The sequence below is a fragment of the Pagrus major genome, chromosome 15 (assembly GCF_040436345.1).
Source record: "Pagrus major chromosome 15, Pma_NU_1.0".
Classification (NCBI taxonomy): Eukaryota; Metazoa; Chordata; class Actinopteri; order Spariformes; family Sparidae; genus Pagrus; species Pagrus major.
In genome coordinates, this window is record NC_133229.1 from 24,257,355 (window position 1) to 24,276,562 (window position 19,208).

Below are 19,208 nucleotides of genomic sequence, written 5' to 3' on the forward strand. Positions count from 1 at the left end.
AATGTCTACACACGGCTGTAATTAAGTGCAATTGAATTAGATGTTCAAAGGAGGGGGGGCTGTTTGGTAAACATGTAATGAAAGAAATTAAGGATCACTGAGGATAAAAGTTTAGAGTTACAGTAAAGTCCAAGCAGAGAGGGGAATTCATTACCATTCAAAATCGTAGTCAGTGCACACACACGGCTCTGACGAATAGATCCTCGAATAGTCCTGGGCCAGCATGCAACGGTTTCCTGGCCGGCGCTTCATGTAGATCTGCTTCTCGCCCATCACGCACAGCTCTCCCTGTAACACAAAGAAAAACATGATGTAGCTTTTCACAAGACTGACAGAAACTCTGGGAAAGAAAAGAGAAGAGGCAGAGAGAAAGATTTTTTTGCTCATGCATCAAGCTGGTGTACTGTGTTTACAGTGACAATGGGCAAACATGCATCGGTCGACAACAAATCAATGATGTTTAATATTCCTGTTACCTTGTTGTGCAGGTGCCATGTCTGATAATCTCCATCCATGCATCTCCTGCTAAAGAGGCCCTTGTAGTCGATCTTGATCAGCTGCCACTCCGACCGATGGCTGAAGTGTCCGAAGAAACTGGAAGATGATTCACCAAAATGCTAATTCAGATGAGATTAAGTTGAGATACAGATATGAGTCTGCCATTTGTGCTGCCAGATAAGATGAAAAGTTGTCAGGTGAACCTTTCTCTTATTACAGCCAATTCCTCAAGCCTGAAATGTGTTTTGTTCCTGCTGGATTGTACTTTGTGCGTCTCTGCTTACGTGATAATGTGATTGTCAGATTCCGGCTCCATTAAAACTCCATCCACATACAGAGGAGCCAAGGAGAAACTGTGACGGTCCCATTTCTTTCCTTCGTCTAGACTGATCCTGCATGACAAAAAACAACAACAACAGCTGTCAGTGCATGAACATCTGTCTGTCTGCCCGCCCGTCTATCCAGCCGTGTTTATCTGTAGCAGCTAAATATATTGTTTTCTCTTTGTATACGACATTAAACAAAACAAGCACACAGGTTAAGCAGCAAAGAAATATGATGAAAGATTTCAGGTCATTTAGCTCTTGCCTCTGTTGAAAAATGAAGCACCTTGAATCCACTGCGATGTGAAAAATTATCTTGACAGCGAGCTGAACAACAGAACAAATGTTCCCCGGCGCAGGTAAATTTTTAAAAGGTGACAAAACAACAGAAAAGAGAGATACGACTCAGGTTATAACATTAGAAATAGATCTGGGGGGTTTCAAATCACCTTTCTCGGAGCTTAATCACTTTTGACAGGGCTGTAGTGAGCGGGGACATCAAAGTAGATAGTGTTACAAAGCTCCCACAATATGGGGCACTTATGAGGGCATTCTCAGCCTCATATTTCCGCCCTGCTCTACTTTTCATTTACATAAAAGCACTCAAACCATCACATCCAACCACGAGTACAAAGCTGTAACAGACTCTTCTGTTGGAAATGATTCTGACAGTTCTGAAGCTGCAGTGCCGATACAATAATCATGCAAACTCAGCCCATCAGCATTTCACAACATTAAATGTAATCATACGCTGCATCAAAACCAGAGAAATGAAATTATACTCGCAATTTTCCCCACTACAACTCCACAACGCCTACACTTCCTCCCTACAGTAATTATGACATTGGTCACCTACCATAAGTGTCGAATAGGCGTCGCTGCGTGTAAGACTGCCAGCATGGCGCCTCCATTGTCAAGAAACCACACGTTGTGCTCTTCATCAAAAATCTGCATTGAAAAACACACTCATGAAAGCATATGAATACATAATCTGTTTAAGGTAAATGCGTGCATTGTGTAGACACAGATGGGTCTCACCTGTCTCCAGCTATTCCCTGCATCAGATGTTATAAACATCCCAAGGTTGGTGGAGGACAGCTCTGTTCCGATATTCCCTGAGCACAAAAAGATGAATAATTTCACTCCGTGTGTATTTACATAGCAAAGACTCCACAACTCACCTATATGCACAATCACCTGATAAAATCGTTAGTTATTTTGCAAAATCTGTGCATGTCCTCATTTTTCCACCAGAGGACACGTTTATGAGTTACTGCAACCTAATAATCTCGCCCAAAATATGAGATGTAGGCAATGAAGTTTCAGTATCTGATTTCAATGACAGAAAGAGGGCACTGTGTGATTAGTTTTGTGTGTTTTTGTGGTTGCACTGCTACAATGAAGTCTTCTGAGAAAGTCCTCAAAATAGCAAATTCTCACCACTTATGTCAGGTCTAATCTGATCACACATCAAATCGCACATCCTTTTACGTAGCTATACCTGTTGCCACAATGATGCCAGGCACGGACTTTTTGCTGGTGACGGGTCCGGACGTGTAGGGATTCTCCGACATCTCCAGATGAAGATGCAGCGAACAAAATGGCTGTCAACACAAACGTATTCCGATACAGCGCAGGTTGAAACAATATGTATCAGACAGATCTTCACAGAAGGCAATTATAATTAGCTTTGCATTCACACTATTCTTCCCAATTGAGAGAAAACTGCTAACATGTTCAGAGACCATTTATAAAACAAAGATACTTTGTTCCTCTCATCTCCTCTGCCAGGAAAAAAAAAAGACAGAAAATGGCTGAGAGGACACAGAGGGCATTTGAATTGTTTCATTCTAAAGCAAACAAGGCATGTAATTAAAATTCCCCAAGATGCACTGATAAAACTGGCAAAATTGATTCAAATCATTTTCACTCATCTCTCAGACTAAAGCACGCTGCAAAACATCAATAAGGCTTTTCAAAGGGCTGAGGTCGGAGGGGGGTCAGAAAGCTGGCAGGAGCATAATGGTCATTTGGGTGACACAGAGAGACATGCATAACCTGCTATTAACTGGACAATATACATTATTACTAAAGAACATACTGACTGGATTAGGTGGATATCATACCGGCCGAATAACAACATGACTACATAATGTAATTCAGTGTAATCTAACATTCATTAGTCCGGCGTGACTACAGGTAGTAAATTGAAATCACAGAGGTTAATGGAAAGTCTGGACCCCTGTAACTGAAAGCGGTGACACTCTGTGCCTCACACCGATAATAAGAATATTCCAGCCAAGCATCTCCTCGACCATTTAGGAGACTAAAAAGGCGAGCTGATGCCGAGGCTGGCACCTGGCCCCGTGCAAATATGGCTCCAAATCAAAGAACATCCAAAGCACAAGCTGATGAGGTTGAAACATTTGATGAATGATACATGTCATAAGCTTCATTTCACATGAATAAGAGCATTGATTCTCTGCTGCCCAAAGGGCTCGAAGCTCACCAGGATGCAGTGGAGGTTATTTCCAGCCACATCAGTGGCAGGAGCTGGCAGCAGGGCCCACGTCTGTCCCTTGTTGTATGTGATGAAACTCTTGATGTGATTGTCCACCAGTTTGTTGGCGAGGTACATGCCGTTTATCCCCTCCACCTGCGAAGGAAAACAGCAAAAAAATGCATTAATTGCCTTTCAAGATGTATCAATCACAATGCAGCAGAGGCTAAAAGGATTCGTCAATTAATTGATCAACAGAAAATGAACCGATAATAACCGATTGATTGTTTGAGCAGTGGTGGAATATATATTCAGACCATTTGCTTACAGAGAACATTTGCCGTATTGACGGTAAATGTAGTCAATTAAAGCAATAAAATCCTGTGCATGCTATATTGACCGCTGCAAAATCTGTTCTCGTTCTGACACCAGTCAAGTAATTGGTGTTTGAGAAGAACTACAAGATATTTCAGCTTGGATTTTGCCTCTGGGGGTGTTCTGCTGCTCATAAACAAAACTTGTTCTCTTGCTTGTAAACTACCTTAATTCCCAACAGTTAAAATGGAAAACCAGGGACGTTACGGACAAGGATCGCAATGCATCCTGGTACACGTAGGCACTGAGGAATTTATTGCTTCAAAACTACATTTACTATCAAGTCTGATTGGACATCAAGTACCTTTTCCCATTAAAAGGGGCACTGTGAAAGACAAGGGCTGCAATCACTTAAAGACTAAATGTCGACAACGTTTTTTGCTTTTTTAATCAGATCTCACAAGAACACCAAGCTTCCACAATCTCCCTTTTTGCGATATCCATGACTTCAAATGCAATTAAACATCTCTATTCCCTCAAATACCACAAGAATCCATTCTAGATGAGATTTTACACATAAAACCAAATAATAAGGGAGTTATCTCTAGATTATATGACATAATCTCAGCTATTAATTGATCTTCTTTTGATATAATTAAGTCTAAAATGACTGAAAATGTTGAATTCTCTGAGAATGATTGGAAGTCTATTTTAAAGCGAGCAAAATTAAAAGATTTCTAAGATCTTTCCTGATTTAGATCCAAACTGTAACACATGTAAATCCCACATAGGATCTCTTATGGACCGTCTGGACTTGTCTCTCCTCCTACTGGTTCTCTGCTTTTGAGACATTTATATAGGCATTTGGAAAACCATTTGAACCCTCCCGCCTGACAGCAATCTTCATTTGTTGTTATCTTTATCCAAACAACAGGCTAATTTAGTGGCTTTCGCTTCTTTTGTAGCTAGACGCCTAATTTTGTTAAAGTGGAAGCGAGAATCACCAGCATCACATATTCAGTGGATGAGAGAAAAATAAAGTTTACTCTTAGAGGCTCCATCAGTGGCGGACTCAGGATGTTTGAGGGACAGGGGTGAAAAAAAGGAAAAAGGGCACCAGCTATATGTCGTGGGGCACCAACAGGGGCAGAAAGTCATGATACATTTTTAGTGAAGAGAGGGCACTTCACCATGTTTTGTCTGCAGGAAGGGCACCCTAGAGGGCACTTTACTTTATTTTCTTCACTTTTCATGACTCTCTGCAGTTACGCTATCCGAAAAGGTACATTTTCCTCTTTCTGTCTGTTAGCTGGAACAGCACTGTTTCTGTGCACAAGTTTGTATCACAAGCAAAAGCAATAAATAACCTCTGTGGGAACTTCTGTGTCCTGCTGGAAGCCGCTAGTTAGTTTATGTTAGCGGACTCCATTTCTAAACTAATATTAGCTACTGTTGCTCTCTGTTAGCAGAGTGGAGAGAGGCTCTGACACGAGGAACTCCAGACGGTGCACATCTTTTGGACTGACACCAAAAATCCGACCCGAGTCTTTCACATAGAAATCCACAGTTCAATAGCGTCCAACAACATAAACAAATCATCCAAAGGCTTTTAGTGGCAACTGAGAGAGATGGCAAAGGTCTTGTTTATCATGTCACGTTACAATCCGCTCACATATGACCAATAAAAGTGATTAACACATGTAAATGACTACAAATTGTGACAAAGAGCCCCTTTAAGTAGAATCAGCAACACCACAATATAAAAATACTTGTTGGAAGTGAAAGTCGTGCATTCAAAATGTTATTTAAAGCAACATTATGTAACTTTTTCACCGTAAATAACAGCTTCAAAATCATGTTGATGGTACAGTGTCAGTGTAATAGGGTGAATGGTGTCTCTGTCTCAGCCACTACGCCCCCATCACTTGTTTCTGCACTATGTAGCGTTACATACATGTTTACTTCAACATATAAGTTTCAAACACATAACATTGATATGACGTAATGAGTTTTGTTTTGTAGTTAGCACCTACAAATTAGCAAGTAAGCATCTGACAAATTGTGACAGACCTGGGATTTGTATTTACGACAGTGGTGTCGCGCTTGGAGACTGTGGGGAGCACCAAATCACACAACTACGGCAATTTCTACATAATGTTGCTTCAATACCAATGTAACAATGGCCCGTGATTCATATTCATCCCTATTTTATGTCTTAGTAAAATCTTAATCTGAAAAGTTACTTGTGAGACTAACTGGAATAATTAGTTTAAAAAGTAGGAGGTATAAAGTAGCATTAAATGGAAGAAAAGGAAATTGGACTTCCTACACTGCGCTGCTTCTACCAGCTTCTTAAATGTGATTTGCTGCTTTTCGCTGTTTCCTATTATTCCAAAATGAATGTCTTCACACCGTTGGTCAGACAAAGCAGCAATATGAATATGACCACCTCAGGCTCTGAAAGCCATTTTTTGGCAACTCCTGCTACTATTGTGTGAAATACCTGGAAGGGGAATTAGTGGTGCTGTGACAGCAGCAGCCCATGAGGGAGACAAACTACGCACCTTATAAAAGTCAACCAGTAGGTTACCGACAGGTCCTCTGCTGGTCCTCAGGTTCTCTAATGAGAGGGTAAAGTAGACCCCGGGGGAGTCTGAGATATAAAGGCTGTAAGTGTTGTTCTGATTCCACTCCTGGACCGCAGCAAACACCTGCTTCTCATCCGTGCTGATGATATGCATGTCCTGTAGGAAGGTGTGAGTTAGAGAGAGGTGAGACTGACAGGTGCAGGTGAGAAGAAGAGAGGTCGTGGAGCTTTTTTAATAAAATGTGACATTTATTCACAAACAAACACTGTTGTGCGACTTTTATCCGACCAAGAAAAGGAAACAATATCCATGTTTGTTTGAGATAATACATCTTTTGTTATTTGACAGCTATTGTCTTACCTTTGGGAGACAATATTTAGGTAATTCCATCTGCTTGAAGGATTCTCTCATGTAGGAGACAAAGTAGCTGGCTCGTCCTGACTTCGTTACCTTTGCAATGAAGTCAAAGAGGCTTTGTCACAATTTAAACGGATACATATTTTAGTGTCACTTCACCTAACATCTCGTTTTACTATGCTTTAGGTCAGAGTCTCTTTAATTTGCCCATTTCCCTATGAAAACAACAAAATAGGAACGGGAGGCTTTCATGAGAGAGTTTGCAAACAGCCACGACTGTGACTCTGTTGAGAAATGAGGACGTGAAGCTGCAGCGTCTCCTGAAGGACGTGTATTAATTCACAACGCATGACTGACTTGATAAAACGCTTGCGCTTTCACTTCACTTTCACTCTGCCTTTCGCAGCGTCGAAAGCAAACTTAAAATTACAAGCACAACAGATATTATTATCATTATCTCTATTAGTCTGAAGCTAAGAGGACTGAAAATTGCGTTGGCTTTATCTACAGAGTGTGTCTTGAAGATCTTAATGCACTACCACTTTCCCACCCACTTACAGGCAGGGCAACACTACTTGATTGCTTATTTTCTAATCAACTAGAAGGATGGCGTTTGTCCCCTAACACACTACATTAGGACTCTAATGGAATAATCTATCGAAAATCAATGAGCTGCTTTTTCCCAGGCCACATTTTTGAGGATGTTGCACTTGGCTGTTCCTCCTCTCCCATGAGACTTTGGAGGTGTTGAAGACTGCTTATTTCGTTGTAGCCCAATCGATAACCTCATTACTCTTTGTCAAGTTAAATCCAAATGCCCCGAGCAATGAAAGTCACGAGAAAGTCATCTGTGCCACCGCGGCGGCTCGGTGCAGACACTCTGTGTCCAGTTATTTTCGCCAGCATCTTCCTCATGTCTGCCTCGGCGGTCAATCTCATCTCAGCTAAATGCAATTTGGGGCATTTTATTGAATCACCATTTCTGCATCACGCTGTGATTTTTTTTTTTTTTTCATACATTGTCATTCTTGTGTCGCAGCCGTTCCAATCGAGACTGTGGATTAAGTGTGTTGAAAGTGAAACTGGGTCACCGCTAAAGTGTTGCTGCTGCAACATCATATCATATCAAAAGATTAAATCTGTGGATAAATAAATTAAAAAAGCAAACATTTAGAGGCGTTTATTAAAAAAACGAGGGAGTGCAGAATGACTCACTGCGAACACAGAGCCTCAGAAAACTACTATCATTTGATTTTTATGTTCCTGAAACTTCGGGTGGAGTCCAACAAGGATGACCGAATGCATCAAGGCTGACCAGCAGAGAGAAAATTACTTAGCTGAGGATGGAAATCAATGACAGCGGAGGGCATTTGAAAATTAAATTTCTGATAATGACCCTGACTGCTGCTGTCTAATTGGAGTCAAAGTCAGAGTGAATGGTAATAAGGACACCAACCTGTCTATTCAGAGTGCTCTCTGCTAGCAAATGGAGAGCGTCTGTGCAAACACCGAACATGCCTTGACATGAACGAGACAAAACATAATGAAAACACACACTGGGCTGGTGGGGAACAGGTGTGTGTTGGAGAAAGTCATTACGTGGGTTTTGATGGAAAGGGAGACCATAAATAAAATAACCCAAAAAAGCCCAAGAAAATCAAAGCTCACACACGGGAGCCTTTGCATGAAAAGATGAAGAAATTACATTGAGCTTAATCAAGAAAAAAGTAATCTATTACTGTGCAAACCTGTGTGAAAACATATTCATCCTGCACAACCAGTGAGTTGGTATCCACATGCCCGGGAAAGAGGTACTGTCTGTTGGCTTCTGTGCATCGTGGGGCTCTGCACTTCACGTACTGGGCGCCTGGAGCGAGGCGAAAGGAAATCAATCAGAAGTAAATTACAACCATTTACCTTCAAACAGTACTTTGTATGCACTGGAGATGCTATACAGTATGCACATGCTAAAATATACAAGTTCTGAAACAGCTTCAAGCTTGGCTAACTATTAATAATGAAGAAAATATTCAACCACTATCACAACAGCAGACAGTCTGCCCTTTGCAATCCAAATGAGCTAAGACTAGTTCAGGAGAAGCTCTTGCAGCGTGTCACACGGCTAAAAAAGTTCAGAATGTTTTTGTTTGAGACTCGAGGAGTTTGCATGCAAATTCAGACTCTCTCACCACAGGAGCGATATGAGTACCTTTACAGATGCAGGAAAACCCTGTAATTGGTTGACAGAATATACCATGCTGTTTAGAAGGAGGGGAGTTGAGGTTTGTGTATGAGACACAGGGGATAGATTAAGAAGAAGAAACATCCATCAACCCAGTAAAAGTGTGCGTTTTTGTCAGGAGACACCTATTCTGCTTTACTAGGCTCCAGGGACCAATCTGACGAGCAGATCGGGTCTCATCTTCCCCTTGACCTCGCTCTAAATGAGAGGCAAAGGGTCCTGTGGGTCTTGCTACTGCGGTGGACTGGAGAGTGCAGCACTCACGGCCTTTCGCGATGCGCGTCTCGATGTGGACCACATCAGATTCTCTGTCCAGCCCCATTACCGCCCTTGAAAAGAGCAGAAGGAGGAGACGATATAGAGGTGCAGAAAGATTGGAAAGAAAAGGAAAGATGAGGAAGAGATAAGAGAGACAGAGAGAGGGAGGGCAGGTTGAGTATCACAGCTGCGGATGGACAACCTGAATGTGTGAGAGCCGCAGCAGGATGTTTTTATCTTAATCAGTCAGTGTAGAATCTGCGCCACCAGCGGCAATAAATCTCAATTCAGCGAAGAATCAACAGAGGATACAACAGGAGGGAGGGGTGACGAAGCATCAGCCAGTCACATAAATATGTAACCAAAGGAAATGTGCGCAGTTATGAAATTGTGTGTGGCTGCAACACCATTTTGAAAAATAACTATTTGACATAATGTGCATGAAGGCACGGTTTTCAAGAGCACAAATAACGTATTGTCTCGGGTGCCAGGATACACGCTGAGCTTTTCTTATTTATGAAACGTCTCGCTGCTCATGCATGTGGAGAGGACGTCCTCCAACCAATGTCCTTTTTCTCTACCGGCTATAAAGAAAAAAGAAAAACACCTATTGGGTTTGACAAATACCATGACAAACAGGGATAAACGGGCTCAACATCAATATTCACTGCCTTGTGCCCGAGCAGTGGAGATTACTAAATGACAGCGACAACAAAAACAGCATGTCATGTTTGTGCTATGGAAAAAGAAGCAATATGCCTTCAGGTCTACGTGACGTGACTGTGATCGGCTCGGTGCTCAAACTGCCATGCGAGAGATCCGTTTTTGACGAGTGGTCACTGGATCCTTCTGACAGCACAGGGGTCACGAACACTATCATTATGCAAATTACAATCAATCAAAACAGTTCAGAAATAGGAGCCGCATAATCATACCAGTAGAATCTGCCTGGCATCACGTTGTCGTGAACGAGCTGCCATTTCCTCCCAAAGTCCATTGAACTGTACAGCTGCAAGACAAAATTAGGCCGATCTTCATCACACTTAAAGTTTTAGGGAGGAAGATATTGTTAATGAGCAGCACAGAGATCATTACATCACATACAAGCTACATTTAAAGGGTACCTCCACCAGTGTTACACATTAAAGTGTGTTTACAGGTCTTGGGGAGCACAACTGCTTATGTGAAATAAATAGTATAAAGCCTTTTGTGGCTCCAGAGGAAGATGCATGTAATCTAATAAGCTGCCTCCAGTGATGTCACTCAATATGCATTGTGGGTAATGTAGGTTTTTTTTAAAAGCAGTCCGCTGGTCTAGCATTCCACTCCTATAACAATCTTTGGCTCACTGAGGATGGTTTGAAAACTAGAGATTATTCCACGCATTCTTCCTCCTTTACAAAAACTTGTCGCCTACATTACCCATGATGCAACTCAGCCACTGACTGACATCACTGAAGGCAATTTATCAGGTTGCATGCAGCTTCCTCTGGAGCCACATAAAGCTTTGTTTTACTTTTGCAGATTTGCAGTAGTACTCCCCAAGACCTGTAAACACACTTCAATGTGTAGAATTGGAGGAGTTGCCCTTTAAAAACAGGTTATGGGTTAGGGCTGCACAATTAGTAGAAATATTATCAATATTGCAATTTTTTGATAAAATATGTGACAAAACAGCATCTGGTCTGATCTACAAATCTTGTTCTCCAGATGTAAGAAAAGCATGTTGCACATTGTTTGGTACGGACCTCAACAAATCACGATTTTATATAGTTTTTCAGCCAAAATGAAAATGATGATGCAAAAATTATCATTCCCACTAATCATCAATCATATCGCAATTGCATTATCTGTAATATCTTGCGAAGGGATGCAGCGCTAAACTGAGTTTACTATTAACCGTGATTTGAAATGTCACCACTAAATTTTAAAGTTAATGCTGCTGTTAGCGTCGTTGTCATTTTCGCTTACTTTCTGTCTGTTTTGCAGTTCCCCTCCCTCCTCTCTATGTCACCACACTTTCAAGACTACTTTCTTTTTTTATTGAGACAGCTCTCTTTGCCTCATTCTTTTCTTCAAGTGTTTTTCATCGCTTGGCCTTTTTGGTGGTTTGAGCCGTCACCAGGAGCGCTGGAATTGGCAGCTCTCCCTTTTCCGCGATTGCTGGTGTAGGTATCAGAACAGAAGGACGCTGCTCTCTGCCTGTTTGCAGAGCACACAGGATCGCCTCTGACTGCTTATTCTATATGAAAATAACGCTAACAGCAGCTTTAAGAGACGGGCTGTAACGGTAACAAAGCAGGAAAAGGAGCATTGCACTGTCTATAAATTAGTGCTCAGCAAAACAGCATAAGAGTGTTCTCAATTTATTTATGTCATTTTAACTAAAACTGCACATTAACCTGACTTTATTTTTATTTTTAATTATTGTTCATATTGTATTATTTGTTTCAAAAGGCAGAAACTGTTCAAATAAAAGCTAAAATAAATGTTGTGGGAACAAAATACAATCAAACCTTAATGCATTATAATCATGAAGCCATCAGGGCTGGGTATCAAGCTTCGGTACTTTTATGGCACCGACTGAATCGCCTCGATACCATTGAGGATCGAAAAACATCTTTTCATTTGACACCAGATTTCACTACCTATGGAATACATCTAATCAGTGTCAGTGAGCCAATGAGCATGCAGCCAATGTATCGGTACCATTACAATTTTTTTTAAATGATACCCAGCCCTAGAAACCACAGAGCTGAGATTTCTCCTCAGACAATAATTGTACCATCAAAATCTGTAATCACTACTAATAGAGCAGCCCTATTATACATTTAGCATCTTACAGTATATCATCTAATTTCCACTCAAAAGTTCGTTGACTCAGAAGCTACCTTGCTGTCGTGACTGTAAGCCAGTATCCAGTTCTCCTGTGCAGGGTGGAAGAGCAGGCTCAGGATATTGAAGTTAATGGGATGCTTCTCAAAGCTTGCCCCTTCATCTGAGCTGATGAGAACAGCGCTCTCTACCTCTGGGTCGCTAAGCATCATTATCTTAAGTACAGAGGGCCAGACGAGGGATATGGCATTAGAAGAGGGGTAGAGACAGAGATGCAGTCATTTGGCAGCAATTTAAAAAAAAAAAAGTATAATTTGATGTCAAGCTCGTAGGCGATCAGACAGAGAGATAAAAGCAACAGAGAGACGCTGACCTTCTGTTTGTTGGTCGGGCACACATACAGGTAACTCAAAACTGTCCTTGAGCCCACTTTGTCGTTGAGTTTGGTGTAGGTGCTTCCGTAATCGCTGGATCTGGACACAAATATCAAACATGTTGGATGTTTGATGCAAAAAATATCCATTAAACATATTTTAAAGCACCATAATAGCAGTTTGGTATGTTTTACCCCATTAACTGCAAATCAGGTATTCTTTAGGTGACTGCGTCTCCACAGCGCATCATATGTTTTCAGATTGATTTCCTACCGTCCAGGCAGCCTGTTGATTTATGGAATGAGAATGAACTTGCAGAGAGAGACTAGCTTCATGCTAATGTGTTTATTTTCGTTTTTGTTTCTCTTGTAAAAAGGACTTTTTTTTTTTTGCAAGTCCTGCATATAAATGTGCTTCACCAAAAAAAAAAGCGTGCTGTCATTACTCCACCGGTTTTCTAATGTAGGTGCTTAAATTATAAATAGGACCAAATGTGGGGAGAAAAAAAAAATACTCGGAAACTCACTTATGAGAAGCGTCTGCTCTTTATTCAACCAACATGTTTCAGCACATGGTGCACTGAATAAAAAGCACTTTTCAAGTAGTCAGTTAGTGTTGCAGAGATGTTTTTACAGAAATGTGCTGTAAACAGACGGCTGTTTTGAGGAGCCCCGTGGAGCTTTTGACCACTGGCGAGATGTTTTGATGAGTGGGTCCCCATTTTGTTTATATCTTGCACTCCAATGGAATGTAGCTCAAAGTCATTACATGTCTATAGTTTATGTCACATGCTGATTTCATATGTGATATCATTACGCAAGTATTTGCTTATATAGAAGATTTTGAAAAATCTAAGGGAAAAAGTCAAGCTAAATTGAAAAATGGAAATAGCTAATGTTAAAGCTAGTTACTGTGGAGTCTGTTATCATATATCAATATGCATTTAAATCTAACTCTATTACCTCTAGTAGGATGTTGTACAGTATCATTAACAGATCTACAATAAACACTGGAGAGTTCCCTGGGCAAACACTGGAGATCAGGTATAGTGATACGCACATTAACAGCTCATTCATGTCAATGTCTCGCTGAAGGATGGTCAGTGCACTCAAGCAGCTTTGCAAGCAACCAATTACTGCACACAAGTAGAAGTTAAGTGACAGCAAAGTAACACAAGGGAGAAATTTAGTTTGGTTAACTAAAGCTTCTTCGACATTAGTAATTCAAACTACTTTGTTAAATTAAAAAGATCAAATTGTCAATTGTGGTAAATTAACTTAAGTACAGCGATTTGATTCAATGAATAACCAACTCTCAAATTCCAACAAGAAGAATTTCCCTTTCACACCGACAGGTGATACAAAAGTGCCCACTTGTATACAGGTCAAACATAAAACACAATACTCCACTATACGTGTAAGGAATATCAGCCTTTAATCACAAATCAAAAACCAAAAAATCATTGCTTTTCTTTTATAGCCCCAAACTGTTTGGCATGTCAAACTTACAAATATTTAACTTGAATCACATGAGTTATATGAATGTAGCTAAACCACCAGCAGGTTACTGCACTACTGGTTTAATTACATAAAGTTTAATATTCCCCAACACTTAGATTGGTAAACTGCATATTCACTCAGAAACATGGGGACTGTTTAAGTCAGAGGCAATGGTCTGGGTTTCAAGTTGCTAGTAGTTTGTTGAGCCCGACTGATACTCAAATTTTGGGGCCGTTGAGGAATTAAAAGATTCTGATATCACTCAGTGTACACACATTTTTGCAATGATCCCTCAAATGTGATTAACAAAGAGTTTGTAACAAAGACATGTAAAGGAGGCAGGACATTTTTCAGTTTAACAATAAACCCCAAGCATCTTTTTAAAATCTACAACATATACGGTAATACCTATAAATCTGTGATAAGCTGATATTGGATGATAACATCTGGCAACCGATTCATCGGTCAGATGCTAGTCACTAGGCTAGTTAGCAACACAAACTGTAAAATAATAACAACAAGATGATCAGGTCAAATACTGTAAAATATAGAGCTGACGAACCGCAGTCAAACCAAATAAATACCATGACTATCAAATGAGAAGGAGGCTACTTTACAACTTTACACGTCTTTTAGTTTATTCCACTGATCAACAATTAGTGGCAACAATGCAGCAAGAAATGTAGCCGTGCACCAGGAAACTACAGGAAGTAAAAGAATGCTCACCAACGTAAAGACATTGTAGATTTAATAATGCAGGGTTTTTTTTAAAATCAGCTTTGCAAATGTTTTATGAGGAAGGGAACACAACACATAATTGTCTTTATAACAATTCTCCACAGGGCACCTTTAGCATACTGTAACATCCTATTCTCAGAAATGTATGTTGTCATTGTGTTGTAATGTATTAGCGAGCGGGGGATAATCTGAAAACTCCTCCTCGGTACTACATTAAAGAAAGCTCTAATAAAAAGAGCGCTGCAATCACATTTTGACAACAAAGAGGAAAAATATGGATATCAAGAGAAGCATAATGCAAGCTTTCTGCATTAAAAATCTTGACATATTCATTAGGGCGTTTATTTCCTACTCACAACTCCAGCACTGTTCAGCAATAATGCAGCTTTGACAAGCACATTATGCAGACTAAACATTCACTTTTTTACACGTCAAGCCACGGTCTTTGTAAGCTGAATTTCATGCAACACTGACATGTAATGAAACCCAGCGGCTGCCTGCGAGGTAGGAAATCAATTCATGAACTTCAGGTGTGCTTCGGAAAATGGTCAGCAGGAAGGTGAAGTGCGTACAGTAAAGGCAATTTGCAGTGAAAGGGCTGAAACATCCGACACAAACGTAGTCCTTGAATATAACAAGTTCCTGAGTGATGAACATTGTAATCCTGCAGGATGTAGTGACTCATTACCATCCTTTCATGCTGGTAGATGTTGGTGCATTGAAGACATTGAGGAAGGTACTTAAATGCATCCTGGTAAAATCCCCTTTCATACAGTTTTTATCTTAAAACCGGTGCTTGAATGTCCTTCTTCTCTCTTTCATTGTCTTTCAATCAGCTGTCTTTTCAGCAGTGTAAGCTTAATTGAAGCATTCTGTTGCTATCGTGCCTCACATTAGCAGCACAACTGTGATAATACAAGTTTAAGTGAGATATGCTATAAAAAGCAGATGAAAAGAGAAAAACAAATGAGAATACATTGCCCAGTTAGAATAAGACATTTAGCTGTACTTGCTATTCACAGGACTGCCTGTTCCCTTCAACTCCATGCATCCCATGACAAGAAGGCTAGATGTGTTTGTCATCCCAATCTTCATATTTCTCCTCGCCACAAACAGCCAATCCACGCTCTCAGTTCTACCTGAGTGCCTCCGAATGTAATTTCACTGCATAATTGGATAGATACCCGGTGTCTGCTATCATTGTCTGTGCATTAATCTGAATCGTCCCATTTGCTGTTGACATTGTTTTCAAAGACTTACCCCTAAACACATTTGTGTTTGTGCTCAAGTACTCCTTTCAGTTGGCATATCATTCTTTGACTGTGGCAGTGGAAGAAAAGCCTCTTAAATGATGTAATTACGTAGTGAAGTTTCTTTAGCGGAGAAGGCAGCCGTCTCAAAACACAAAGGGACTTGATGCGCGTTTAGATGGGGTTCTGCGAGTCGCCCATTGATCTGCACATTGCATTTTGCCACCAACAGTGGCCGGGAGCTGTAGTCATAAATCAGTTATTGTGTTATCACAGAAATCATTTTCTCCTGTTTCTTTTCATAACATTCAAATCTCTGCTTTTCTAATACTCCCTACTAAAAGCCTCCGTGCACCCCCTGAGGTACACTCTAATTTACTCGTGGTGCCATTGTTAAGCAGACACCTTGATGATGGAAGACCTCCTGTACACAATATGGGATTTCAAAACGTGTCAAGTCGGGTGTAAATCTTAGCGGCGCCTCTGGTGAAACAGATATTAATTTGAAACTCTGTGCTCGGCGGACTGATGGTCTCTTTTTCATGTGCATTTCAGAATGAAATGAGTTCTCTGCAGGCTATGGGAGAGGTGAGAAAAAAGGCATATCACGGGGCTGGATTGGGCTCTATGGTATAATCCTTAATGAATTCCATTCTTATTTATGACCTGACAGGGCACTGTAACTCACCCCTCAACACTGACTGAATGGAATTACTACAGCTATACAGTAGCAATTGCATGTCAATTGCCTCTGAAACAAAAGGTTACGGATGACGATCAATCATAAACTCCATCAGGAAGTTTCTAGGTCAGAGGAAAAGAGCCACAGATCCAAACAAAGAATCCCTCGGATAAGTCTTCCGGTTTATCTTTCTTAAAAAAAAAATAGCCTTTCAAAAAGTTTTTTTTTTGCCGATGATGGACAGGAGATAGGTTGGGCCATTTTTCGAAAAAAAAACACTGCTCCACTCTCAGTCGTGTTATTTATGGGACTGCAGTAAGCAAAGAGGAGGATGCTTCATTCTCAACTACTTCACAATGCTTTATTAAAACATACTTTATATTGGCTTCCACTGTAACTTGATTGTTCATATCCGAGCACGGCAGAACACTATAAATCATACTCGTGTGTACTGCACTCTCTATGAATATATTAGTCTTATTGTTTTTTAGGACCGTGCTTTTGCATTTTTATAAAATTCCTGCAACGATGCCGTAACCTTCCTGGTTAGACGGGAGAGGAAAAATAGCAGCGATTAAAAAACAAACTCACCTCCAGAGTGAGCTCTCAGTAACAGCCCCCAGGTTGAAGTCGTACAGCTTAGTCAGGATCAGGATCACCTGTAACAGCAACAGACATATGTAATTACATGCCAACGTCTGCACTAAAAAGCCTTTGCATAAGTGCTTCACCAGCATATATTACCTGTCTACTCGTAATGAATGAATACAACATGTCTGCTACATCCCTTTACTAATAAATATCAACCTCATACAGTATGTTATCCCCGTGACAAGGGATCCTCATGTTGTCAAGAGATGTCAGTCTGCTCGTGGCAAAAAAAAAAAAATCCATGCAGGGCTGTCAGGAATCGTGTCTGTATCTCATGTGGAATGATACCTACATGACAGCAAAATCTGAACATAATTGTTCACTGAACAATGAAAAGAAATGGAGTCAGTGGCTGCAGCCTCCCTCATTCCCCCCATTTCCTTTTTGTGTCTTTCTTTTTACCTTCAAAATAGTGAAGTCGCTTAGCTGGAAAAAAAAGCACCTGAAATGGTGACGCTGGACGGTGTGTCACTTATTTTACTCATTGGAAGACGTCCAGTTCCAGTTTCGGGCTAAATGCTTTTGCGTGTTCTCAGAGGATGGTTGGACAATGTGTTTCTGGGCAAACAAAAATGTAGCCCATAAAAGCCTGCCAAGGCACAGAGGGCAGAGTGAAATGGTGTGCAAACGAATTATTGTCACTCCAATGGCATTATAAATGACTTCCCATGGGGATGCTCATAACTCAGGATAGAAAGGGGGGTGTGCGTGGAGGGGTTTAGGGCAGGGCATGGAGGGAGGGGGAAGGAATTGTAGATAATAACAATCAAGGAGCAGAAACATGGCATAATATGAGGAATATTTTAAAAAGCCTGAAAGATAGGTCAAAAGCTCAATTACAGTCAGTTTAAACACATTAACCTCGTGGGACCCACGGAACGAGTCATTAAACCGAGAAAAGCCACACAAGACTGGGTAGAACAAAGACATGCCTCTAAGTCTGCTTTGAAAATGTTAAAAACCCAATTGACCCACAATTTAGCCATCAAATGGCCACTGTGCATGGCTGGGACTATCTGCGTTACAGGTTAATTAACCAATCACACAGAGAGATAAGCATTTGCATAACTAAATGCACCATGTCTGCAAGGTCCAACGCTGGAGTCTGAATCAATTTGGAGCACAGACTTAGTTAAATGGCTGTGATGTTCGGCCTAATTGCCTGCTTTGAAAAATAGATAGGGGAGAAAAACTCTGCCAAACTGTTGATCGTTTGTCTCTTCGGTTCTCTCTCGCTATCAACAATGGCTCCGTGTCATGGGACGTTATAAATACTACGAGGTAAATTGAATCTGGGATTGATTTTTATCCGCGTCAAAACGAGAGGCAGTTCGTTCCCAAACCAAAGGGATTCAAATATCCAGCCTGGCAAATTAATTGAGTGAACATCGAATAAATGTTCACAGATTCAAGGGGTTTCAATCACTCGCACCGTTTTGCACATGGATCCAATTTAATCAAATGTTCAACAATTCAGTTGAGGATGTAAAACAGCGTCTAAAAATAACCCCCAAAATGACAAAACTTGATCACGTAAAAGCCTCTCAGGACCCCACGCTGTAATTGCCATTAGGAGCTGTGTCTTAACTGTTGTCAACGTGTTTGTGCGGCTGGCTCATTAACAAAAGCTGACCCGCCGAATTGGGTCATTGACGATCTACCTCAGGGACCCACAGACTAGTGAGGCAGATGACTGTTTGGATGATTTGTCCCTAAGTGGATACATCAAGAGTACATCACTGAAGACTGTGTGTTCCCACGTCTCCAACATTATTGATAGGCTGTGCATCTGTGGCTCCGTTCAATAGGGAGCGACTGCTATACATGCAAACGCCGAGACGAGCGGGGGACAGCACATGACGTGCACGGCAGAACTCGACAAATGAAGGCGCATTAGACACATTTTTAAGAGTTCATGATGCAGCCTTGCATTTATGTAAATACTGGGAACAAACAAACACAAAATGGCTTCCAGAATTATTTTGAGCCTTCCAGGTAAATACAATTTTCCATGCATATCATCGCTCACTTGCATACATGAAATTAAGTAAGGACCCTGGAAGGCCCAAAGCAGTGCATTTATTCATGTTTATGTTTT

General features: G+C 40.9%; 1 protein-coding gene across 1 annotated transcript in view; it reads right to left on the bottom strand.

The window, feature by feature from the left end:
* sorcs3b (sortilin related VPS10 domain containing receptor 3b) overlaps nt 1-19,208 on the bottom strand; it is a 47,671-nt gene that overhangs the window by 12,916 nt on the left and 15,547 nt on the right. The window contains exons 2-16 of the mRNA XM_073481871.1: nt 17,051-17,118; nt 12,290-12,389; nt 11,973-12,131; nt 10,017-10,090; nt 9,088-9,152; nt 8,330-8,448; nt 6,585-6,674; nt 6,201-6,380; nt 3,331-3,477; nt 2,323-2,425; nt 1,860-1,936; nt 1,678-1,769; nt 783-890; nt 477-594; nt 155-288 (exon numbers count right to left, since the gene is read on the bottom strand). Of these exons, the coding sequence (XP_073337972.1) occupies nt 155-288; nt 477-594; nt 783-890; nt 1,678-1,769; nt 1,860-1,936; nt 2,323-2,425; nt 3,331-3,477; nt 6,201-6,380; nt 6,585-6,674; nt 8,330-8,448; nt 9,088-9,152; nt 10,017-10,090; nt 11,973-12,131; nt 12,290-12,389; nt 17,051-17,118 (1,634 nt within the window). The remainder of the gene's footprint in view (nt 1-154; nt 289-476; nt 595-782; nt 891-1,677; nt 1,770-1,859; nt 1,937-2,322; nt 2,426-3,330; nt 3,478-6,200; nt 6,381-6,584; nt 6,675-8,329; nt 8,449-9,087; nt 9,153-10,016; nt 10,091-11,972; nt 12,132-12,289; nt 12,390-17,050; nt 17,119-19,208) is intronic.